At 37.3% G+C, this 24,533-nt stretch overlaps 1 protein-coding gene and 1 long non-coding RNA gene across 2 annotated transcripts in view; both read right to left on the bottom strand.

Annotated features, from left to right (window-relative positions):
• Window positions 1-663, bottom strand: part of GRXCR1 (glutaredoxin and cysteine rich domain containing 1) — a 37,895-nt gene extending 37,232 nt beyond the window's left edge. Inside the window, exon 1 of the mRNA XM_064652931.1 lies at window positions 226-663. Within this exon, the coding sequence (XP_064509001.1) occupies window positions 226-633 (408 nt within the window). The 5' untranslated portion in view covers window positions 634-663. The remainder of the gene's footprint in view (window positions 1-225) is intronic.
• A 20,379-nt stretch (window positions 664-21,042) lies between these two features.
• On the bottom strand, window positions 21,043-24,286 carry LOC135413870 (uncharacterized). Its single transcript, XR_010430455.1, has 2 exons — window positions 24,214-24,286; window positions 21,043-21,250 (listed from the first exon to the last, which is right to left on the bottom strand). It is a non-coding gene; the product is annotated as an uncharacterized LOC135413870 (long non-coding RNA).
• Between the last annotated feature and the right edge of the window lie 247 nt (window positions 24,287-24,533).

The following is a 24,533-nucleotide window of genomic DNA, read 5'->3' on the forward strand; positions in this document are numbered from 1 at the left end:
AATTTTGAAAACCAAAGTTCACAGTCAGTTTGGAGTGCGGAGCTGTTTTATACTAGAAAGACCAATGAGCCCCTCTTGTGCAACAACAGCAAATGGATAACAATGGGAATGAAGCAGAATATTGAGAAATCATAAATGAGAGCAGTTTGAACAAAGTGAAGAATCATGTGTGGAATTAAAAGGGACAGACAGAGGGCTTACAGCCAGCAGAACTCCATTACCTACCTGAAATACTTTTGCCAAATTGTCAAAGAGAGCTTGACCAGCACTGACTTTATGTTTGACTCCCCTGACTGTGCCATTTTTGCTGAGGATGTTGACTCGCTTCGTACCAAATCCTTTCTCTTTAGTGGCTCTGACTAAAATGAGCAAGTCGTCCTCCTCGTTCTCATTTTCATCACACTCAGACCCCATGTGTCCATTCTGCTGCCCGTCCACTTCGCTCAGCCGGCTGGTTTGGTCAGTCTCTGAGCTACTGGCATATTCGGAGTCCAGAGAGTCGGCAGCCTCCCCATCGGCGTACACCTCCTTCAGCACCCTCCCGCTGTGTGAGGACGCAACACGGAATCGAACCTTCCTCGACAGCCTCTCGCTGTCCGCCTTCACCTCACTTTTAAACATTGCCTCTTCCATTGATATAAGCAGTTTGCATTGTTCCAGCGTGGTGCCCATTGCATTTGCCAGTTTGTCACACTTAACAACAATATCAGCACTGTTTTCTGTTGACAGGGGTTCTCATATTAAACTAAAGAGGATTCCCAAGAAGCCCCTGCTGTTCTGCAGTTAATAATGGATGCATTTGTGCTATGGTTACCTTTAAACTAAAACCTGTAAAGTAATATCATTAATTAAATATTAAAAAGACATTGTGTACTTTTTAGCACTAAGGAAGAAAGCAAGAAAGGGAGAAATTATATTCATGGATTAAAATAAAAATTCAGACACACAGGGAAGGGAAGGGGAAGGGGAAGGGGAAGGGGAAGGGGAAGGGGAAGGGGAAGGGGAAGGGGAAGGGGAAGGGGAAGGGGAAGGGGAAGGGGAAGGGGAAGGGGAAGGGGAAGGGGAAGGGGAAGGGGAAGGGGAAGGGGAAGGGGAAGGGGAAGGGGAGGGACCTCAGACCTCATTCACCGAAGTCTGCTTTTTATACAAGCTTACAGGCGTTCGGCAGGGAGCTCTGACTTGATGGTTTTCGATGCGGGCCTTTTCACAGGCTGGCAGAGCAGCAGAGAAGCAATTAGTCACAATTTGTTGCACAGAATAACACAGTGTTATTAAATAAAACCGAGCCACAGCTAACACCACACAGCAACCACAGCGTATGTGCTGTTTTGCCATTCACTCAAGGTACTGGGCAAGGCAATCTGAGCAAGGAGTAGGAGAAAGCAAATTAATTGAGGCAACGAGGATCAACAACAAGTAGGGTAAGGTGGATTTATGTACAGGGGAAGCACATTGCCCTATCCCAGCAAATTACAAGTAGTGGTTGCCACAGTGTTCAGTACCTGCCTCTTGATGTAAAAATAACAAATCCACACTTCAGGTTTCTGGCTATGCAGGCTCAATATCATGTAATATCATCACCTTAAACCCCCAAACTGGTTCTGAGTTTGCATGATGATTCCTGCTTATAGTGCTATTTCTGTATTTTCTTCATTTAAAGGAAAATGCAGCATAAAGAACTTAATCTCTTTTTCATTTTCCTGACAAACATTTCCTATATACTCTCTACAGCTTCATTTTCTCTCTAGACTCATGAATATTGAATTGCTTCCTGAAGCCTGTGACTCGCCCAAGAGATGTGAACATGAAATGTGTCCATAGATTCACAGCCAACACAGAATGGGTTGACCTGCAGTCACTAGAGGCTGCAGAGCTTCAAGGATCTGAGACTTTCTGGCCAAGATTTTGGAAATGCAGACTCAAATTTTTCAGCAGTTGGTTGGGGGTTACTGTGACTTTATTTTGAACAAGAAACATGAAAATACTGCTCTTCAGCCCAAATAAAATCACAATTTCTGTGGCTGAACTCTAAAATTATCCGTTTTCTGTCCAAAAAATGGAAACACGATGATTAGTGGCATTTCATAGTTGCCACACTTCTTTCTAAAATCCGATAACCACTATTATTAATACAGAAAATATTAGGTAATAATAATAAGTTCCAGGAGTTAAAATGTATTGCTACTTATCTTTTAGTGAAGAAAAACATCTAGTATCCAAGTCCGTACTAATATTGAAGTTATAAGACACCATGTGAAATTCATTTAGGGGGAAGATGCTGAATCTCACTGATTGTGACACAGCCACTTGCTCACAGGAGTTTTGACAAGAAACACAGTTCATTATTAGTAAAAAGTAACTTAGAATGAAGAACATTCTATAGAAGGATAAATATTTCAAAGTATCTTCTATGGAATTATCCAAACAGGGCTGCAAGATACCTGGAGAAATTACTTAGTCTATTACCTACCCCAAAGTTAACTAACTTAATAGTGTTTCTATGATTATCTGAGTGATTTCCTCTTGGAAACCTGCAGTAATTACCTTTGTTCATATTACTTTTTAATTAAATAATAAAACCCATGTCCTTTGCAATGAATTACCACAGATTAAAAATTCCAATCTTCTCTAACAAAAATATTTTGCTCAACAGTTTTATAATATTTTTATCTTCTCCACTTGGTGCTATATATTCCTTAACATAGAAACCATTTTACTCCTGTTGCAGGCAGTGTGAAAACTGTAGTGCAAAGGATTTGATGCTACCTGAGTGATTTAAAAAGTTAATGTGTGTTGAATAAATACAGAATTAATCAGTATCACATTTTAAAACACTCCAAATACTGTTAACATCTTTCTCTCTGTTAGTAGGAAATTAGCTCATACTTTAGTTTCATGACAATTCCATTATTTACTGAGAAATATTTTTATGTCTTATTATGAGAAATGAGAAACTGTATGCACAACGTTCTCTGCAGAAAAATAATTATGCAAAGTGGATCATGCCCCTTGACAGAGGCATATACATGCATAAGATTTCATCTTGATGTTCCAGCTGCAGACTTTCTCTGAGAAAACATGTGACTCTGGGGCTAAGTGCATATATCCAGCAGGAAACAGAATACAGACTCTAAACAGGTTATATTCATGACATAAGACATTTGAGAGTTCAAAGAACTGAAACGCATCTTTATATCATCTTCCTGGGCACATGTTCTCAAGAACAGCAGAAACAATGGAATTTGACTAGGCATCTCTGTCCCTCCTGTTGACTAAAATTGTATTCAATGCTTAAACTAATTCCATTTATGCAACTTGATTCTGCACCCTGCTAGCTCTTATATTTGTGTTTATCATTTTTAGCTTCTTTACACAAATTTCATTCAAAAGCTTATTTTATTTAATGAGCAGTATCCATTACTGTGAAGGGGTTTTGCAGTAATGAGATATTTCTTGCCCGTAAATTACTATTCCCGAATCATTTGGCTATTGTCAGTTTTTGTTTCTGCCTAGTTTGGTTCTAATATTCTGCCATTGATTAATTCAAGGCCAGGGTGTCCAGCAACCATAAAGACAGAGCACATAGGGGAAAAAAGAACAGAAAAGGAGTCTGTAAAAAAAAAAAAAAAAAAAAAAACCACAAAAAAAGATACACAAACACAAAACCACTTGGAAATAAGCCATTACATCTCTTATTTGACTCTTTCATTTCACAAAGAACTGGACCAACCCATTACCTTACCGCTGTGATCAATAATATGGTTGCCAATAAAATCCTCAGATTTTATCATGTTCAATATATCACTAAGTTAAAAGGAACAAAGAAGATGATGCTTCTGCTAGTTATTGACTTCTGATAGTTCTGCTTGACATAGAATCAAGAAACAAGTACTGGATGAACACCAGGGCACAGATGCTGTACATTGCAAACTGAAAAACAAACATCTACTCTGAGACATCTGAGAATTCACACTCCATGCAAGGAGGTGCCTGCAGAGGCAACTCATCATATCTTTCTTCCATGAAGAAGAAGCTCTTAAATGTGTTATATATCTGAGTCGTACAAGGCGCAAGCCACTTTTTCTTCAGGAGAGCCTGGAAAACACTTCTAGCCTACTGACTATAGTAGTAAGAATAGTGGCTGGAAATTTCCATACATGTCAGATGGCTGATAACAGGCATAATTTTTTATTTTTTCTCTTACATAGCTGTTATCAAAATTCATTGTTTGTAGCTCCATTTTTTGTAGTCATGTAAAAGTGGTCATCATAGGATGTCTACAAGTGTCAACTGTCTCTCCAGAAGCTTTAGCCAGTAGCTAGCCACCAAAGTTTTTGGTGGCCACAAATCTTAGGGTCTAAAATAGGACTGAATTCCTATGCTGAGCTCCATTAAGAACTCTGGTCTGTTTTCTCCTGTGTTCTACTTGAACCAGAAAAAATAATGAGAGAAAAATATTTCCATTAAAGCAGCAATTTGTGGAGGAAAGAACAACTTTGTTATGAAAAAATATCGTTTTATAGATATGACGCATCAGGAAAGAAAATCTCAAATTCATCAAAGACCAAAAAAGCACATTGCAATCATTCAGCGAGACTGTTCCCTCACATAATGTGATAATAAAATAGACATTAAGTTCCAACTACCCAAGTAGTACCACCAGTTTGTGGGGTCACATTTGCAGTCAAGACATGTCCTACTTGGGGTAGTGCTGGAAATGACATAATTTTCCTAAATTTTTAGTTAATGGTAGCAAGTGGTTAAATTTCTTTTTTACAGCCTCTTGTCAGTTTGATCTTTAAACCACCGAAGCTTTGAGTTTCTTTGGACTAGGTCTGGTAAGCTTTAATAAACAAAGCTTGAGGGACTTGAAGAGTGAACATCTGGGACCTTAAATTTATGGTCCTTCAAAGACATGTTGGAGTAACCAGAAGACACAGAAGGGATTAACAAAGACAGTACAGCCTGAAAGTTGGAGACTCTCAGTCTAAGGAAGAATGATAATGGGACCAAAGAATGCAGACCAAATTAGCCAAAGAAAGTTAGAATACTAATTAAATTAATTGTGTAACTTAGAACCAATGAACATTAATTTCTTTATTTGCTAAAATGTATAAATACATGAAAAGCCTTGAAAGGGACACGTGGCTGGAATGACACACTACGTTTCTCTGGCCAGAATAAAGTAATGCTTTTCTCACTATCACTTAAAAGGTAGTCTTGGATTCCTTTCTTCTTTTCTTCCAAATGATTTTTGGTGACAGTAGGATTGAGAATAGAGTGTGTACTTCTCCACCAAGCCACCTCCCCACTAACAACAACAGGTGAGAGCCAAGGAATGAGATCTGGATGCCAGAATCTAGCAGAGAACATATCTGAGAGTGATTTTCAGCTAAAGGATTCCTAGGCTGTGGAGCAACTATAGAAAAAATAAAGACAAAAATGTTGTTTTCTGTCTGATGATTTCACAATCACTCTGTTTAAGCCCATCTCAAATTGGATTTATTGTCATTTATAGTGGAATCTACAGGAGGGGCCTGTGTTGCAAAAGAAAAAAATTGACATTGGAAGATATTAATAGTAGAGCAAAATATTTGTACACAGTTCTTGCAAGTTCTGCTTAAACTTCCTACATGTCAAAATGTCCTCCCATCTTTCTTGGTGGGGTTTATAACACCTTTGTTTGAAATCTGACCTAAAATTTGATAGCCCTTCTCCATCAAATGCCACAGTTCAAATAATACCAAAGATTTGGAAGAAGAACCTGCTACGGAAGCACTGATTCTCTCAGAAGAATATCTTTCCTGTATCCATGCCGTATTTATCATCAATTCAATGACAACGGAACAACCAGGAACTTTAAAAAGAGATTTAAGCTTTGCAAGAAAAATGACTAATGGTAGTTTTCAAGGCTCATTTTCAGGGATTTCAAACAGTCCCTCTTCATTGCAAACAAAGACAAAAAAATCAACATGAAAGCTTCAGAGAGTCATTTCCATTCTTGGACCTCCACACGAAACAGACTCGGCAGCAGCAGAGATACCCTGTCCTGAAATTCCTCATACATTTATTTCTCTTAGTTCCCACTAGAGACATGGGCCATCTTTCTGTGTTGGGCCTGTTGAAAAATATAAATAAGATAAGTATAGGGATTAAAGGGACCTGGCATTCAGTTACATTGGAAAGAACTAACAGTCTAGTGAAATCCAATTTAGTGCTGCTCTTCCTCATGTGATTCATAGCCAGTTGTTAAGTACCATAGGTATGCTTTCCAGACTATCCATGTTTATGGATAGCATCTCTGGATAATATCAGCTAAATAAAACTTCAAACAAATACTATCAAACTTCTGTCGTCTTTTGACGACATACATACGTATTTTTATATATATATATATACACACACACATATATATATGATAAAATATCCTTATAGCTATTTTTATATGGAGGTATGTACTTTCAGTATTCTGGACAAACTCCAAGTAGATCATTGAATGCTGCATTGTTAAATTTTGGATGTGGTGGTCTTCCCCCCACATTGCTCTGCTCTATTAACAACTTCTGAGTTCTACTGCTGAGCTGTCAACACTTCATTAGTGAGTGGCCTTATTTAAACACATCTCTTAAATGTTCCTTGGAGGTAAGAAAGGTTTAATTATATAGTTTTACTAGAATTACTCAGAGATTATTCTAAAGAAATGTAAAGGATTTATAAGTACTGTGAGTGGGCTTATGTTTTCTTACATTTTATTCTTATATTACTGAATTTTTTTTGGCTTGGTATATATCCAACTTAAGTTTTTGGATGGGCAGTAGTTATTTTGGGGCTTTAATTCTGAGGGAATCAGTGCTAATGACACATAAGCAGCCCTTTTTTGGGTCAGATTTATTCTATGTACTATCTGTGGTAGTACATACAGGTTACTGCTTCCAGACTGTATGAAAATTCTGCTGCTGAGCATGTAAACGTCTACCAAAACCCTCTATCTGACTTGAAGCACAGATCTTGCATGCCTCCCTCAAACTTTCTACTATGTAGTATTTTTGACATATCTTTTTGAGCCAAAAATAGTGATTTAGAATATTATTTTACATCTATGGCTTTCAGGAGAAAAATATATTCACTGCTTTCTTCCTATCATTTTTTTCTCCCCAGAAAACCACATCATTATTGTAATAGTAGACAGCAGATACTCCAGAGATAATAATATATAATAATGCAGCTTAGGTCTCATTTCACACATGGGAATAAAAGTGATGAAAATAAGATAAAGGACTTTCATTTAGTTCCATTGTTACTAGCTAATGTTACCTCTAGTATTCTTTCTGCAGGTTTCTTTTATTCAAAACTTGATAAATCCTTATATGTTGTTTGTTCTCCATGCCTTCAGATCATTGCTGAAAAAAAGACTCCAAAATCTTGTGAAGCTGGGTTTTTTCCAACTGGTCTTGCACATAACAGCTGACTGACTCCTGTATAAGGAAGTTGATCTGCATATACTGTGATTTCCCATACAGCTGATAAAAAATGTCATCCAATCCCTGGATTGCTGTACTATTTTTAATTTAAGATAAGGTGGATATCAGTTTTTGCCATGGAAATATTTATGTATATACAAATGTATTCAATCCTAGATGGAGAGGATATTATTTCATAAAGCCTTCAGGATGAGAGAAACATAACATTCTCTTGTGTGCCCCTGGGGAGAATTTAATAGTCATAACTTCCCAAAGCAAATCTTTATGAGACCTGGAGGCAGAAAAGCCATCACTGGACAAAGAAGAGGTAAGACTGGTTTGACTTTTCCACATGACAGTAAACCATAACTGAGTCTAGAGGCAAATAGAGAATGAGCAGTCAGAGTGCAGGGTATTGGTCTGTTTAATTGCTGAGCTAACTGCAAGAAGGTGAATCATTGAGTCATTTAGGCTCTGTCAATCTCAGCCACCATACTGGGAATCACATCACACAGTCTGATTCAGAGAAACTCTTACTATGAGTGGGGAAATAATGTCAGTAAAGTCTTGTCTGGACTGACTGATGAATCCACACTGAAGCTGGATGAAATCGCTGCCTTATATCAACAGAAGCTTTGGATGGTGATTTAGCCACTGGGGCAGGGATGTCAGATTCTGTCACAGCCAGTCTCTGGATGAGGCTGGCACACAGCAGCCCCAAGCAGGTGCAGAGTGGGTTAGACTGGCATCACCAACAGAGGAGGGAGGCCTTCCTTTTCTGTTTGCTAACAGAGAAATGGGTACGTTTTGATCTATAGAGGAAGGAAAAGCTTGGAAGGAGACATTATGCTTTCTTCTTCTGACACTGACTTTTTCAAAACCATTTGGAACAAACGATGCAGTGAGATCCAGCTTTTCCCCCACACTTCAGTGCACTGTTGCTATCATAAATTCAGTTATTTACAGCTCTAATTTGCAGTCACTTCCCTGGGCCACTCATTTGCTATCAAAAAAAAAAAAAAAAAAAAAAGAGATGTCAAACATTGTCCAAAAGCATATGCACATACCATAGCACCAGGGAAAAATGAAAAATATGAAGTCTTCCCCTTTAGCTACCCTTAATCGCTTTAGAGACTGCATTTTAGAACTGGGAAACACTGAGTCACCAGCTGAGTACCCAGCACTCTAATATTTGAACACTGTTTAATAGGTTGCTTTGTACAATATAATGAATCATATGTCTTCAGTCGCATATTCTTTTGTTGTTGATGTTATTATTATTTCAGTTTTACTGCATTCCTCAAGAAACTAAAGGCACCAAAACAAGTAACCCTCCATATACTCTTCTAATCTTGTTTTCATTTCAGCTTGGATTTTGAGCACTTTGGCTGAGCTAATTCAATTTACAGGCTCATTAGCCAGACTGCAAATGAAAGGGGAAGACAGCACATCTCCACAGGAACTCTCAGTGTCGCAATGGTCCCTGGGTCTTAAAACCTCAAGAGCCCCTGGTGCAGCATCAGTCTGCTCAAAATAGGATCCAACAGGTCAAGAAAGTGGCAAAGAAACTGGAAGGAAAATTGTAATGTCTTTTCTTCCAATAAATACTAAATTACATGTGAATTTCTCTAAAAGCTTCCTGATCAAATCTTTACAAATAATGACTGACATGCCAACAGGCTTTTATGCTAAATCTCTTTTTTTTCTGATTTATCTTAAAGTTGATTCAAAACAAAAGAAATATTTTTCTTCTCTCTTGGAATCTCTCTCTTTCTAGCTCTACCTTGATTTGTCACAGCTGAGGGACAGTAACAGCATTCAACACTGTTTCCAAAAGGCATATCTGAGGACTGCATCCTGAGCCTGCCTGTACAAGCTTTTCAGCATAGACAGCCAAATCATTACTGATCACATGCTTATTTCACCTTTTAGTTACAAGATTCTTTCTGTGAATGTGAGATTCCTTCATTTATAAGTGGTTTTCTGGTCAGAATACCTTTTGTGTTGCATTGATTTCTTTCAGTTTTACTAGTTTTGCTGTAACTGTTTGCTTACTATTTCGTATTTCTTATTTCTTTGCTCCATGGAGCTGAGGAGACTGCTAAATTATATCAATTCCCAAAGGATGCAGCCTTCAGCTGAAAACATATATAAAAATGACTATTTCATGTGTGGTGCATATTCATCAGAAGCAAATTCAAACACAGAGTCTCATTTTACTAGATTCTTACATTTGAAGTAAGTATTCACAAAGGTGAGGTTCAATGGCAGTCGTAATTCCAAGCTCATCAGGAACTCAGACGTCCCCATCACCTCCCATCCCCATGCTGAGTCCAAAATATTGACTGAGCTGCAACATATTTAATTTAAAATTTTGCCCTTAATCTGCAGTTAACAACACACACACGCACTCTCGAACAAACCCCGTTCACAAGCAGTGGTCTTTATGCCTGGCAGTTAAATGCCTGGTGACTAAATCTCAGCTCTTTGAGTGCGAAAGCTGTTGCATTGTCCAGAACTGTTCCTGGAACACTGAACAAAATAATGGTTCCTGATAAAATAGGCACCTGAGATGTCTGACACTGCAATGAATTTTCATAGACACGCACTCTCACTAGAATACCTTTTATTGTGGTCTCCAAAGGCATGCATTTATTGGATGTAAAAATCTCCTCTCTGCTGGCACTTCAGTTCCAGGCCATGTAATTTGTGAGATTTACCCTCACAAATCTTTCTATGTCTTACATTTTGAGGGGCAGATTCTCATTTTTCTGCAGCAGGCTTTGTTTATTTTCAGCAGCAATAACCTGGATGAAAGCTAAATCAGCTGAGCAGGTGAATATTCCTTTTTAAAAAGTGAAGTATTTTCGTGATTTAGCTCTAGCACAGAGATCAGATCATTTAAGAATGCCAGAGTGAGTGACAAGACCGGTTAAATATTGTACAATTTTTAAATGTGCGTATTTATTTTCTCTTTAATCTTGATCCCGCTATTGCATTCTTTCGTTATTTTCAAATATTCCCTTTCAACAACACAGAGCTCAATCACATTTTTCCGGGAAGCTGAAATCTTCATGCAATCTTTTTACTGCAATAGTTGTACAATTGCTCAGGACCATGTCCAGTCAGATTTTGAGTAATCATATTTTTCTCTCTTTTGCTGAAGATCACCAGTTATTGTGATACAGGAAAATTGTAAGAATTGCCAAATCTAGTCTCTTAGGGTGAGGTGCAACAAGGTGCATACAGCATCTTGCATCTTTCATGAACATCCTCAATATAGTCTATCATGTAAGGATAGGCTAGCAAAAGATATAGTCATTAACTCACGTCAGAAGTTCTCTTCAGTGAGAAGAGATCTCAACATCTGGCATCTGACAATCCATCAGCCACCTGCTTACATGGATTTCTATGAACAATTCTTACCAAGTCCCTATTACTGCCATATATAAGCACCTAACCTTATTTTAGAATATCCTCACAATGTGGTGCAAAAGCATTCATCAGTTATCCACATTGCTTAACCAGAGAATAGCTGGAAAACAAGTTGTCATCCCTTGCTGTGGGAGGACTTGCAATTTAGGGTGACCTCAGGGGTGAACTTCTTTACAGATGCTGACTACAGAACTATCTATAGTTCACATGGCCTTAATTGCCCTACCTGGCATTTTAGTGATAGCATTTTGATACTTCATTACAGACCAGGTCAACACAGACCTTTCTCAGAGGGATGCTCATGTTGCCCCCCTACAAGGGTAGATGAGGCTTGTGAAGGTTGATGTAAACACAATATGGATGCCAGCAGCTAATGGAAAAAGCACTCTGATCTTTGAAGTAATCAAATATGCCATTTCCCAGACCGTCAATAATATTTAGGCACTTCAGTCCTCCTGTACAGACCTAAGTCTCATAATAGCGTATGGAGTATCCGAGCATCTTAAAGGCAGACCACCAGGAAGCACGGTACTATATGGCATTGACCTGATCTGGCCCACTATGGTTGGACCACTCTTTCTTGATAAAAAAAGACTCTAGACCACCTACCAAATTTTATTTTTGTTGTTTCACTCCTTTCCTTTAAAAATACCAAAAGTACACAGTAAGGCACAAGGTTAAAGCCTCCTTGAGTCAATAGAGGGTCAAGTGGTGAGGTGAGGGCTTTTTCTGCTCTCTCCCTTTGGCAGCTTGACAGTGAAGGGCAACACAGAGTGTAGGAGGGAAACAAATAATAATCTACATGAGTAAATGGGATAAAGTTTCTGTCAAAAACAGTAGGGGCAGGGTTCTTTGCTTTTGGAATCTCAGCTACAGCTTTAACAATGTATTTGCTTAGAGATTGCATTAAAATACTGCTTTTTAAAAAACACAAATTTTCAAATTTGGAGCAAAAATAAAGAAATTCTCACAGAATGCCTTTCCATGTTTTTATGAGCTCTGCATTACCATTATTTGTTCATGTAATACAGATTCATTTTTTTTCTGACAGCCAAGGATGTTAATTTTCATACATATTATGCCCACAATTATACAAAGAATACTTTAATCAAAGCTGAACACATTAGAAATTTGTACACTTTTGTTTATATATATTTCTGTTACTTAGGACACTACTTATCATATGATACGGTCCATAGGCATGAAAAAATGGTTATTGTGGAATAAAAGTAGGCATATAATGTGACAATATCACTTACAGTATTACCATGACTGTATTACTGAAAATACATATGTGCAATAAAATACTGCTTTATACTTACAAATAATTGATTTGAATAAACATGAAGTTTAAGTCCCAGTTTTGGTTGTCTGTGACTACATCTGGAGTAGATGTACACACATGCACACTCACTGGAATTAAATGCCTGAATGTGTCTTGTTTTTTACTTTTTGGAAGAAAATGAAAATTGTTTCCTCCCTGTGAAGCATAGTTATAGCCCTTATTTCATAAAACTACACTAACCAGCACACAAGATAACTGATTTCAAGAGCTGGCAGGTTTCTTTGGTGCACAGTAATTGAATTTGGTGCCATCAGGTAGGATCAAGAGAGCGTCACTTTACCTCAAGTAAATTAATAATGCTGGTTATCTTTTTTAAAAAACATGTACTGATGTATTTAATGTCTATTTATGTCTGTATCACAACTTCTCTGGCATATGTTGCTCAATTTCACAAACTATTTGTATGTGTGTTTCAGTGTTATTTTGCAGTCCTTGCTCCTCCCTTTCTCTGTCCAAACTTGTCCCAGCTTGAAACGTTTTTCTCTAGCTTTCCGGCACAATTAACTAGAAAATAAAGCAGAGTGAGAAATATATTAATTGGTATAATAATTTCCATTACTTTCATATGCAATGCTTTCATGAGGAGAAAATATTTTATTATGGCAAATTATCTGAAAGCCTTTTAATCAAATTCAAAATTTATGGCAAATAGAGCAGTCAGGGCAGAAATGTTTGCATATTGAGCAAAGTTTTCACAGTCTTTTTTTTTTTCTCGATTGCTCTGATCCCCTGCTCAGTCTGCTTCCCCACCACTCAAGCCTCACTGCTTCACCTGCCTTCCAAGTCTGATCTCTTTTGTTGATCCCTCCTTGGAGGAGCTGAATCTCTCCATTGCTTTTTACAGTAAAATAAAATTATTATTTAGAATATCTGTCTTGTAAACTTTCAGCAGTATTTGTTTTCAGTAAGTCCTGGTTTATTAGCTATATACAAGAAATATATAGTTCCTCTGACCAGAACAAGATAGATTACAACCAAGTCATTTCCCAACAAATTATCAAACTATGCAATTTGCTGTTTCATGATCAATAGGTGGTGTAATGCAAGAAGTGATTTCATACCTCTCTGGCTCCTGTAATGAAATAATTTTATTACACCAGAATTATATGTATTATCCTCAAATTAACTGGACAGTTGAATGTATTATCTTGGGAAACATACATATTGCCAAAGTGAACTGCCTGATACTTTAACAGTGCTTTCTTTCACAGTTAGACCTGAGAAAGCTATCTGTCTTCAGTGTTTCTAAGAAGCTGGTATTTTAAGGGGAGAAGTGTAATATTTCACTTGATCTGGGCATTTCAATTATTGTTTCCTTTGCTGGAATCAAGAACCAACCAAAATTTATGCAGGAATAAGAAATTAAAATATATTTTCAAATGATGCTTGAACTGAGGCAATGACTGCAATGCCCATTGATTAAACTAGTTTCTTGTTTAAATATTCAAACAATCTGACAAGGCGGATAGTAATTTTTTACCTAAGGTCCAACACTGCAAAGTAGGAGTTGATATTTAAATCTTTGCTGGTTTAAGTATGTTTTCCTTTGGACACTGCTGCTTCACGAGTCTAACTCACAACCTCTAACCTGCAGGCTTGAAATATATAATATTGAAATAATGATTAAGCATTTAGTGATTAAGCAATACGCTATTATGAAAGTAATTGCCTAATAATATAATTAAATAATAAGCATATAACTTCTACTAATTCAGTGACATAATTTTGCATAATTATTGCATACAATTACACAGCTGTTATCACTCAAATATTAAGAAACACACACAACTACTATTGAATTAGAGCTCTATCACCCTTTCCTCCCACCACCACTTAGTACCTGACTGCAAGTCCATCTATCTTTACCATGCCCCACATCTAGTCTTTCAGAACATATACCTGAAGGAAAGCTCAGTGGGTTGTCTAAGCGAGGTCCCTCCAACACCCCAGAAGATGAGCCAGAATCTCAGTTCACAAGTCAGCTTCAGTTTGTAGACATCTATGCTCGTAGCATCAGAAGATTCACCCCCTTCCGTGTTCCTTACCTGATATTACACCTTATTCTAATTTACTCTATTTCCAGAAGCACGTATTTGTCACTCTTGCACCTCCTTTGATCAAACTCTTCCTTATGGATCAGAGGTGGACCAGATCCTTTGCTTGAAGGTATATCTTGGTACTCTTCACCTTTGAGTGTAGTGGACCCATATTGTACAGTGGTCTCATATTTTGCTGCGTCCCTTGATGGTAAAATTATAGTTTGGTACTTACTGCATGTGCAGACCTAGAGCTATTTATCTGCCCCTCAGGTTGTATAATGGAAGATTTTTAGACACCCAACTAACCTGTGAACACTGAAAGAGAAGAGAAAACAGCCGTGCAATCAGGAATAGATAGATCTACAAGAAAGCCTTCTCTTTAAGACTGAGTGGCCTCAAACTTAGCTGTCTTTAAGCTTTGCAATTTTTTTAATTCCCAATGATTGCGTGTACACTGCTATGTGGAGCACCCTGTGGGATTAAAGTCCAAATAAATGTTCATCTGCATTGCTGCAGTGTAGGATGCCCCCATAGTTCACAAAGTTTTTAGGCTAAAGGGAAATCTTACATGTAGACAGTGCTTAAAGTGTCTGTTAGAGCTTACTTGCCCTGTGGACAGGATAAAGTATCTTTCTATTTGGCATGTTCTCGGGGTAGCCACAATAGACAATATAAAAATTGCAGGTGTAGTGCAGACAAAGCCTTTGGAGTCAAGATGTCCAGCAGCAGAGTTTTCTTACATGCTTGTTTTCAGTTCATTCATTAGAATCTTTGCACAGATGCAAGAAAATTAAACAATAAAATCTGAAGAATGTAAATATGCTCAGGGCAAACACAAACCTGTGGAGACCTATAAAGGGAAATCACTACATTCTCAGCCTCCATTTTATCCATGTTTTGTTTACTATACAAATGTGGAGAGACAGAGGTGATGAGGCATTTGCTCAGGAATTATTCAGCACCATCTGGCATCTTGAGGTAATTAGTCTGCACTGTACCTCCTTTGGAAACCATAGCAACTCTACAATAACTTAATTGTGTTCTCTGATGATGGCATAATAAGTAATGTGCCACTGCTGTAATATACTAATTAATGCATTCTCAACTGCCCAGCTGCTGTATACAAATGCGCTGTCTATTATGGGTTTCTTCATAAGAAATGTTTGCAAAACAGAAAAAGGGAAGGATTCAAAAAGAGCATAATTTTGCATGACCTCACTCCTGGATAAATTCAAGGAGGAGCTAGTATGTGATTTAATTGATTAAGAATTTAGAGAATCTAATTGATGTCAGTTAGCATGATATACGGGAAATAGTTTGTCAAAGAAATCTAATTGCATTTCTTAAGAGCATAAGCTTTGATGATTTAAAATAACTAAGTAGATTTAATCTACACAGGTATTTGATGTATCACAACATGACAAAATATGACTAGAAATCAGTATTAGACAGTATCAATGAAGTGCATATTAAAAAGATCATGAAACGGCTAACGAATTAGGGAGAGGGCATTAGCAGGGCTGTGTGGAAGCCAAATCTCAAAAGCACAATTCAACTTGGCAAAATGTAGTTTTTTACATCTAGAAACAATGAACACAAGCTATTCAGCCACAACAAATGAATCAGTAAAGTAGTGAATCTGAAAAATATCTCTGAATAATATTAGAAAAAGAATACAAGGTAGTGGATCTGGTAGTGATAGTATTGGTGTTAGAGTACAGTTAACAAAGTTCAGGTGCATGCTTGTATGCAGTGCAGGCAAGAGTGAAAGAAATAATTCAAGACTGGAAAAAATACTCTAGAGCAGAAAAATGTGGCCATGCTGCAGCACTGGCCCTGACACTAGGCAGTATTTTTCAAGGTAGTGGTGAGAAGTCATACAACCACAGCAGCACAAGCCCAGCTGAGATACAAGGGTTATTTGCACCATGTGTCATCTTCTTCTCGATTGCTTCCAGATTCTGTGCTCGTACTTCAGCATCAGACTGCCCTACATGGTGAACACATGCCGGCTTGCTCAAAACTAGCCCAGGGATCTCTAATCAGGCCCAGTATCGCGGCATTTAGACATGACAGTACTCTGTTGATTTTGTGTCCAACTCCAGACACCATGCAGTATGAGAAACTGAAGCTAAATGCATAATTATGTCCTAAAATCAAGTTGGGTACTTTTCAGACTTAGTCCAGGAGATGGTAGTAATATAATGGCCTGTGATACACAGAGGATGTTACAAGAAATGATAACCTGGCCCCAATCAGTGAGGACAGACCTATGATTTAATAAAAATATACAGTCATCTTAGTCCCAGTCTGTGATTACCACCATTACATTGTCAGACTGTGAAAAAACAGCAGTGTGATTATCCAGTCCTGGAACAGTACAAAATTTGAAAATACTGTGTTGTCATTAAGACTCAATTTAATTAGTCAGACACATTTTAAAATCAGGTATTTGTAAGTAAAATAGCTCCAGTAAAACCCAGATTCCTTAATAATGGTAAATTGAATTTTGAAATGTCCATGAGAAAAAAGTGAAATTTAGCCAACAGAATGTTACTTAGTGAGACTTAAATAAGGTTGCCATTGCCACACATTAAGAATGTCAATACAAATCTCTTCTTAGTGACATCCATATTAATTTCATTTTGTAGTGATAGGACAAGGAGTAATGGGTACAAATTGAAAGAGGGGAAACAGGTTAGATATAAGGAAGAAGTTATTTACATTGGGGGTGGTGAAAAACTGAAACAGGTTGCCCAGGGAAGTTGTGGATGTCCCAACCCTGGCAGTGTTCAAGGCCAGGCTGGATAAGGCCTTGAGCAACCTGGTCTAGTGGGAGGTGTCCCTATCCATGGCAGGGGGATTTGGGACTAGGTGATCTTTAAGGTTCCTTCTAACCTCTTAACGTTCTATGAATTCTATGAATTCTGTGATTTCATAAAACACCAGCACAAAACGTCATGTTTATTCTTCTCTTATCCTCTCCTTCAGGCTTGTTGGTCATGTTAGCTTTGACCCACCTTTGTTTCCTAACATAGATATGACTGTGGTGTTTTCCCAGCTCCTTAAGAAGGAATGGACATTATGAAATCCGCTGTGAGTAAATACACTTGTGTTCCAAGTGGTGACTGAAATACTTTATAATCTTATTTTTGCAATGCCCAGCCCCATGCTAGCTTAGGCCAAAACTGTGCCTCGACCCTTCACAACAGACCTAGCATGCTTTAGGTAGTATAAATGGCAAGTTATGAACAGTCATAGGATAAAGATATTGAAGTTAATATGATAATATACATGCTAAAGAAATATATTTGTGTTCAAAAATGAACAGATAATGACAGGTTAAAATATATTGATATACCACAAAAAAAAAAAAGTAGCCAAGCATATACACAGGGCTTTCAGAAAGAGAAAAAGAGAAAATAATCACAAGACAGTCATGATTTATGCTTATCCATCATGATTCATATTTGACTCATGGTAAGTGAAATGAATTTGATTCACAGGCATAAGCACAAATACTTTTTCCTGTGGGAAGCTAAGAGTTGTTTTGACTCGTTATTAGTACCACCTCAGATGACCATTCCCAAATATCTAGGGAAAACAAAAAAACTCACGAAGTTAAAGTCTGCTATACTCATTCCCATTCCAGCTCATGGAAAGAAACAGGGGAGTGATTGCGCAGTTTCTTCCCTTTCTCTGGCAGCCGACCCTTCCTTTAGAGATATAACATGTAATAATGAGGCTGAATTTTGCCATCGTAGAGGCAAAAGTCCGTTGAGGCTTCTCAAGGTTCCCCTTCCCCGTGCCGATGCAATGCCCGCAGCCTGCCACACGAGGGTACGCGTCCCAGGAAATAGACATAGCGAAGGGGCTCCTCCAGCATTCACACCCTCCCCTGGCCAGAGTGAACCCGATGGCACTACAAGGGGCAGCAATACCTCACTCCCACCAGCTCTGTGTCAGCAGGACACACAGCAACATCACGGCAAGAACTCTCGGGTAAAAGCAACTTTTTGTCATTTACAAGATGACCACAATTATTTGACAGGCTTGGACAAAAGTCTATAGCTTTACATCTGCTCCTGTGAAAAGCTGATGATTGTGCAGTATTTCATGCAAGACAGTCAATAGAAATTTGTTAAACTGATTTCTGTATTTTCAAATACCGAAAAAGTTAAAGGACTGCTTTACCAATTACCTTCAGTTGAAAGAGTTTCAGCCCCAGAGCTAAGAAACATGCTCTAGACCTGTGTAACTGAAGCAGAATTCAGTAATGTGTGTATTTTTTCTTGATAGCATTATATGAGCATACTCCATTGTTCATTTTCAGAGATATTGGGAGTTAGGCATAAAAATAACAGTAACTGTGTCTATGTAATGTGTGGAGTGGGAGGAAAACGGGGACTTTGAAACAATTTCAGAATTAATAATGGTGTGCTATTCTAGGCACTGCTATTTTATCCTAACTTCACAGAAAACTTCAAAATTGTTTGAATGCTTTTTGTCAGATGAGCAATGCTAACTGCACAAAGTATCTCATGTTCTTTGCAGAACAAGGGAAGAGTATTGAACCATTTCCCTTCCTTTCCCCTTCCTCCCCAGTTCTCTCCTTTTCTTTCTCCATCCCCACATTTCCACAACTTGCATTTTCATGTGAGAGTAACTCTTACCTTCACAACCCCAGTAGCACTAAGCTAACAGGCAGTGATCTAGCAATCACCAGCACAGTCAGCTGGGCCTTTGTCCTTACAAGAAATTTATGGGTATGTGCCAAACACTAAAAGTACCTTCCAGATGAAACCCAGCCTGAACAATCAATGGACCTCACTCCCACTAATAAGACCAAGTGAGATACTTCAGCAGGTTGACTTGACAGCCATCATCAATCACAATGCAGAAAGCAGTTCAGATTATTTATTGCTTAGACAGATTAAGATCTTTCTCCATGATTCTAGTTAATCTACAGCATCAATTAGGTAAACTTAGCCTCATTTCCAAGAATAAATGGATAGATGCTGGTTTCTCTGTTTTAACATCAAAAAGGAAAAAAAATGTTGTAACATCAGAAAGGAAAAATGCTCAGGGATGATTAAGGTACCAGTGTTCTAACAAACTCAACATCTTCTCTGGATCTGCAAGGAAAGTGTGCAGTGCCAGGATTTTTCTTGGCTTTCGCTGTAAGGACTCTTGCACTCCACGAGACAGCCTTGGCTCTCCAGCTCCCTCACAGCACCTGCTACCCTTGCTCTCCTCCTGCCTCCCACGAGTTAACATCTGCTCGCATTAGTTGATGCCACTTAGCAATAGCTGACATTCTCTAGGGAGACACTACCTTCCTGAAAGATTCCAGCCCATCACCTGAGCAGTCTGCAGAGGTTTGCCTAAGGACAGAACTGCCACTCATCTGCTCCCATCCTCCCCAGATCTCAGCAGTGCACCGCGTTTGCTGAGATCTTGCCACAACCTCCCTAGGAATATACAGCCTCTCCCACAGCCTACTTGGGCAAGGGCGTGTCTTCACCCCATGCTCCTATGGAGGGGTTGTTCTGGCTATGCACCAGGCTGTACAATCAATGCATTGCCTTGATGTAGAGCAATGGGAAAATTCTGCCAGACCACATTGCAGGGCTTCTTTCTAATCTCTGTTTTTGCTAGACTAAAATCACAAGCAATTTCCATAACCCCATTAGGCAAGGTATTTCAGAAAACACTGACAACCTACATTATATGATTATTGTAATAATTAGGTCTTTCATCGGGGAAGTCTATGAATAATTAATTCTAATTAAGTAGCTGATAGATGCAGTAAACCATTCATCAGTGCTTGAGTCTTGCACATTACAGACTGTAATAATTTTTCGTTAGTGTAAATGCTGAGCAAGAAAGTGTAATCAATGAAAACATTATTAAAGATTTGTGTCACTGCTAGGAAACAAATTGGAATTTTTTTTCTCTGCTTTTGTTTTCCTGATTTGTTCTTGCAGTATTAGGCAGTAGCTGTCCTTGGCCAATGACTCATTCTTACTGCAGCACTATTTGAAAAATAGGAGTGAAGCAGTAAGTACAACAATAGGAAGAATAAAGAAAAGAAGAAGAAAGATGGGCTATACACATAATGTTGTTGGCTTTCTCTATTAAGAAAACTTATGAGGAAAATTTTTCTGGAAAATGCTAAACCAAAGATAATAGACACAGAAATCTTATTTTAGAGAGCTTTACATTCTGTAGACTGTCATTACACCTACCACATATAATTCAAACTTTTGGATTTAAAAAGTTGGTATGTTATGCCTAATTCTGTGATCAAATACCCCTAAACTGTTAAGGTTCTATTAGTAAATTCTGCAAAAAGTTATGCATATTTGAAAATTAATGGCAAAATCAATGTAATAAATATGGTTGTGATTACATGTAGAACCATAATACAAGATACTATAAATATTAGCATATAATTCATATTAACTCAAGCCTGAATATACATATTTAAATGGACAAAGTTCTTCTTGGACCCAAGTGCTCACACAGTGCACAAGAGAGGGAACCCGAGCATACAAAGAATTCTGGCAACATTAAAGGAGAGGAAATAATGCATGGAGAAGCAGAGGCTTGGTCATTATTTCTTTGATAACTGTTGAGCCTTTAGACAATCTGGATTAAAATTTAGGAGGAAAATGCTGTTGAAGTTTTTGTCATGCATTTGTGAATTCTGGTGTTTTTATAGTCCAAATTTTACTTGTTTGTTTTTTTTTTCCCAGAAAGAGAATTATAATCTTATTGATAATACCAGGAAGGTGTACATAGAATAAACCAGGAAGGAAAGCTTTATTGAGATTCTTCAAATATCTTGAGATGCCACGAGACACAGCAACTTTTGCAGTAGCTTTGATGTTTAGAATTCAATTAAGGATCCAGGCCTTAATGTGCTTGGGATGTGAGATAATAAAAGAAGGCTTTCACTGTTATGTCTACTGTGAACAAAATGGAGAAAGTATACTTCAGTATATATTATATAGTATATAATACACTTCTTAGAGAAAAATCATAATTACAAAAGGCAATAGCAGCAAATATAAGAAGTAATTTTAAAAATGCATCAAGAATTATAAAGATGATTCAAAAGAATTTAAATTCACAAGTTTGTGGAGAAGGAACATAAAAAAATCAAAGCCTGTAAATAAAAAATATATATAAGTGTGGTAATGCAACTATAGTAGTATTTCCTCAACAATATTCCAATTTGTTTAATGAGTTTTCAATTTTTGATGATAGCAACAATTTAAAATACAAGAATTTGAGTAGATGCTGACCAAGAAACCAGAACTTAGAAAAGGGATTAGAAAAGGGAACAAAAGCAAAATTTTTAAAAAACCAACCAATCAACTAAAAAAAAAAAAAAAAAAAAAAAAAACCTCTAAACAAAGATCTCAGATTTTACAACAATGTTCGTCCAACAGGATATTTGTCTACTTCATACTTTCATTGCACTGCAGTAGCCACTGCCATACTGAACACCCTATAGTAATGTTTTTTCACTACTATGAATTTTATGTATTGTCGGAAATATACCTTTTTATCTGGAGCAGAAAATAAAATCCTCAATAGCATGAAAGTGCCTACTTGCTCAGACCTCTAAGTACAAGCCTAATGCTGGTCATTATGGGGAGTCCCTCTGACTGCAAGAAAGCAAATCGCATTTGCATCTGTCTTTGTAGAATAAAGGCTGGAAGTTACCATTGATGGAGAAGAAAAAAATATTTATATGGCAGGTGGAAGAAATGATAAATCATACCACACTGTTTTCTGGCACGATACTGCAGTAAACATTGTGCTTTTCTTTCCTTCCCTTTCCTTGAGTATATAGTTTGCCAACTGTAGTTATATACTAACACCAACTTGCAGACAGGTTTTTTTAGTTTCAAATGTACATACACAGCACTGAGGCTATCAGTCATCTGCAATACCTGGGCATAGGTCAAGGTGGAATTATCTTATTTTTAATCATCTTGACAAAAAAAATAAAAATAGCAATAATAACATGGTTTTAGAAATATAAATAAAAATATCAAAGTCTATGTATTTCTCAACATTTTCTTAACTGTAAAACAATCTATTCCCCAGGAAGCAGAAAGTAAGTCATGGGAAAATTGATAAAGTAGTGTTCTAACTATTTTCTCTGATTTACTTAATAAAAACAGTTTTGCCTGTTTTGGGGCCAGGTGGAATGATACAGCAAAAAGAGATAACACAGCTCTGATCCAAATCCACAGCAGTCAATGGAAAGCATCTCACTGATTCAATGACTATTACAGTGTACTACATTCAACATTCAATTAATATTAAATTCCATCATCTTCAATACAAACCAGATTAATCCTAGTTTAGTTCTCTTGATATCAGTTTACTGGCTCAGATGTATCATTTTTCCCTTCAGTGATTCCACCACAGCTTTTTTTAAATGTCTCCACTAAGAGAACTCAGAATAATGTCAATATGACAGAGCTGAAGGAGCATCATGTGCCCTGCAGGGTTTCAGTCAGATCATACTCTTGTCACCCAGCTATGGAAGGAAGAGTCTCTACTGAAGAAAGACAAGTGACCAGTAGTCTACCCAGAAGCCTGCAAAGAGCCTTTCTGTCATCAGCAGGAGTTTTATAAATGGCATAAAAGGAACACAAAAATCCCATGAGTATTCTAAAGCACACTAGAGCTTCCGGAGGATATGCTGAGCAGACCCACACAGGACTACAGTTTTTACTGCTGAAGGAGACAAAGAGAAAGGTCCAGCAGAAAAATGAATTAAAACTGCCCCATATCTGCAATTACAAAAATAAGATACTTAATGGATGAGCTAATGAGGACAGGATTCACCACAATGCTGAGCAGTTAAGTCAGCCATGGCAGAGTTTCCTTCTTGTTTTAACAGTAGGATGGACCTCCACTTCTTGCCAGCAAACCCCATTACCATGAGGCTTGTGAATCATGTAAACATTTCTAATGCAAATCTCTCTGTTTGATAATATTAGTATGATAGTTGATGTTACATTGGCAGGAGGGGCTGACTAAAGAATGGAAACTGGTGTACATAGGCCACATCTGTTTTATGAGCAATAACTTTATAGACTTCAAAGGTTATAATGGTTGTCAGAACTTTTTACTATGTGTCCTTCAATATTAATTCAGCTCTGTGAGACCACAAATGACTATGTTTTCTGGGTTTAATTCATATTTTATGTATTGAAACAGCCAATCTAAAGTTAGAAGTGTTTCTAAATGACAAATGCTAAACCCTATCTTCAGGCAAACAACAATTTGTAATTTCTGTTTACCACTTTCACCTTTTAAGCCAGTCACATTTAATTAAAACAGCAGAAGTAGTCTATTTGTTGTAAATCCTAGTATGGCAAATACATCAACACCACTGTAAAAAATAAGTAACTCAATGCTACACTTACTTAACCAAGTTTTCAACAACATCATGTATGATTGCTTTACTTTAATCTTTTAACTCCTCCAGAGATTAGAAGAATCTGGGAAAGAAAGTCAGTAGTAACACACGAGAAAATGTTTCATTCCTTTTGCAATCAAATTTACAGGGTAATAATACAGTAGCTCTTGAATACATACGTTTGAAAATCAATGTATTTCAGATTCACTGAGAATAGGGGCTGCATTATCTTTATTGTATAAGAGCAAAAGACACTCTATAAAATGAATCCAGGTATTTACAACATAAGTTTATAATTCACTCTTCTTTATACTAGAGCAATATTATATCTCCCATGTGTTTCTATATTGAAAGAGTGGCTACTTCCTTGGAAAGGGAAATTGATTTAGTATTTCATGAAAGAAAAAAAATCAATTTTTTTGAAACTGCTTTTTTAAAACCTTATAAAGGCCTGTATCAAGTCACAGGAGCAAAAGCCCTTCTAACCTGATATTCAGGCTCAAGCAATAAACCATAATGGAGGCCTAGAGATGTTCTTCTTTACTTTTCAAATTCCCAGAAAACCTAAAAAATAAAAAAAAATATTTAAGGATTAAGAATTTATTTCACTGTATTTTCTAACTGCTATGGCTAAATACATCTAGTTTTAAACTATAGTTATACAAACATCTTGTGTGCAAATCATCCGCTTATGGTAAATACTCCCCATTAATTATGTTATACAAATGCACAAAGTGTTTTGGAATACAATTAATATAAAACAAGCTGAGTTATCTCTTACTACATAATCTTTTTTCTCATTTATG

This window comes from Pseudopipra pipra, chromosome 4, assembly GCF_036250125.1.
Source record: "Pseudopipra pipra isolate bDixPip1 chromosome 4, bDixPip1.hap1, whole genome shotgun sequence".
NCBI lineage: Eukaryota > Metazoa > Chordata > Aves > Passeriformes > Pipridae > Pseudopipra > Pseudopipra pipra.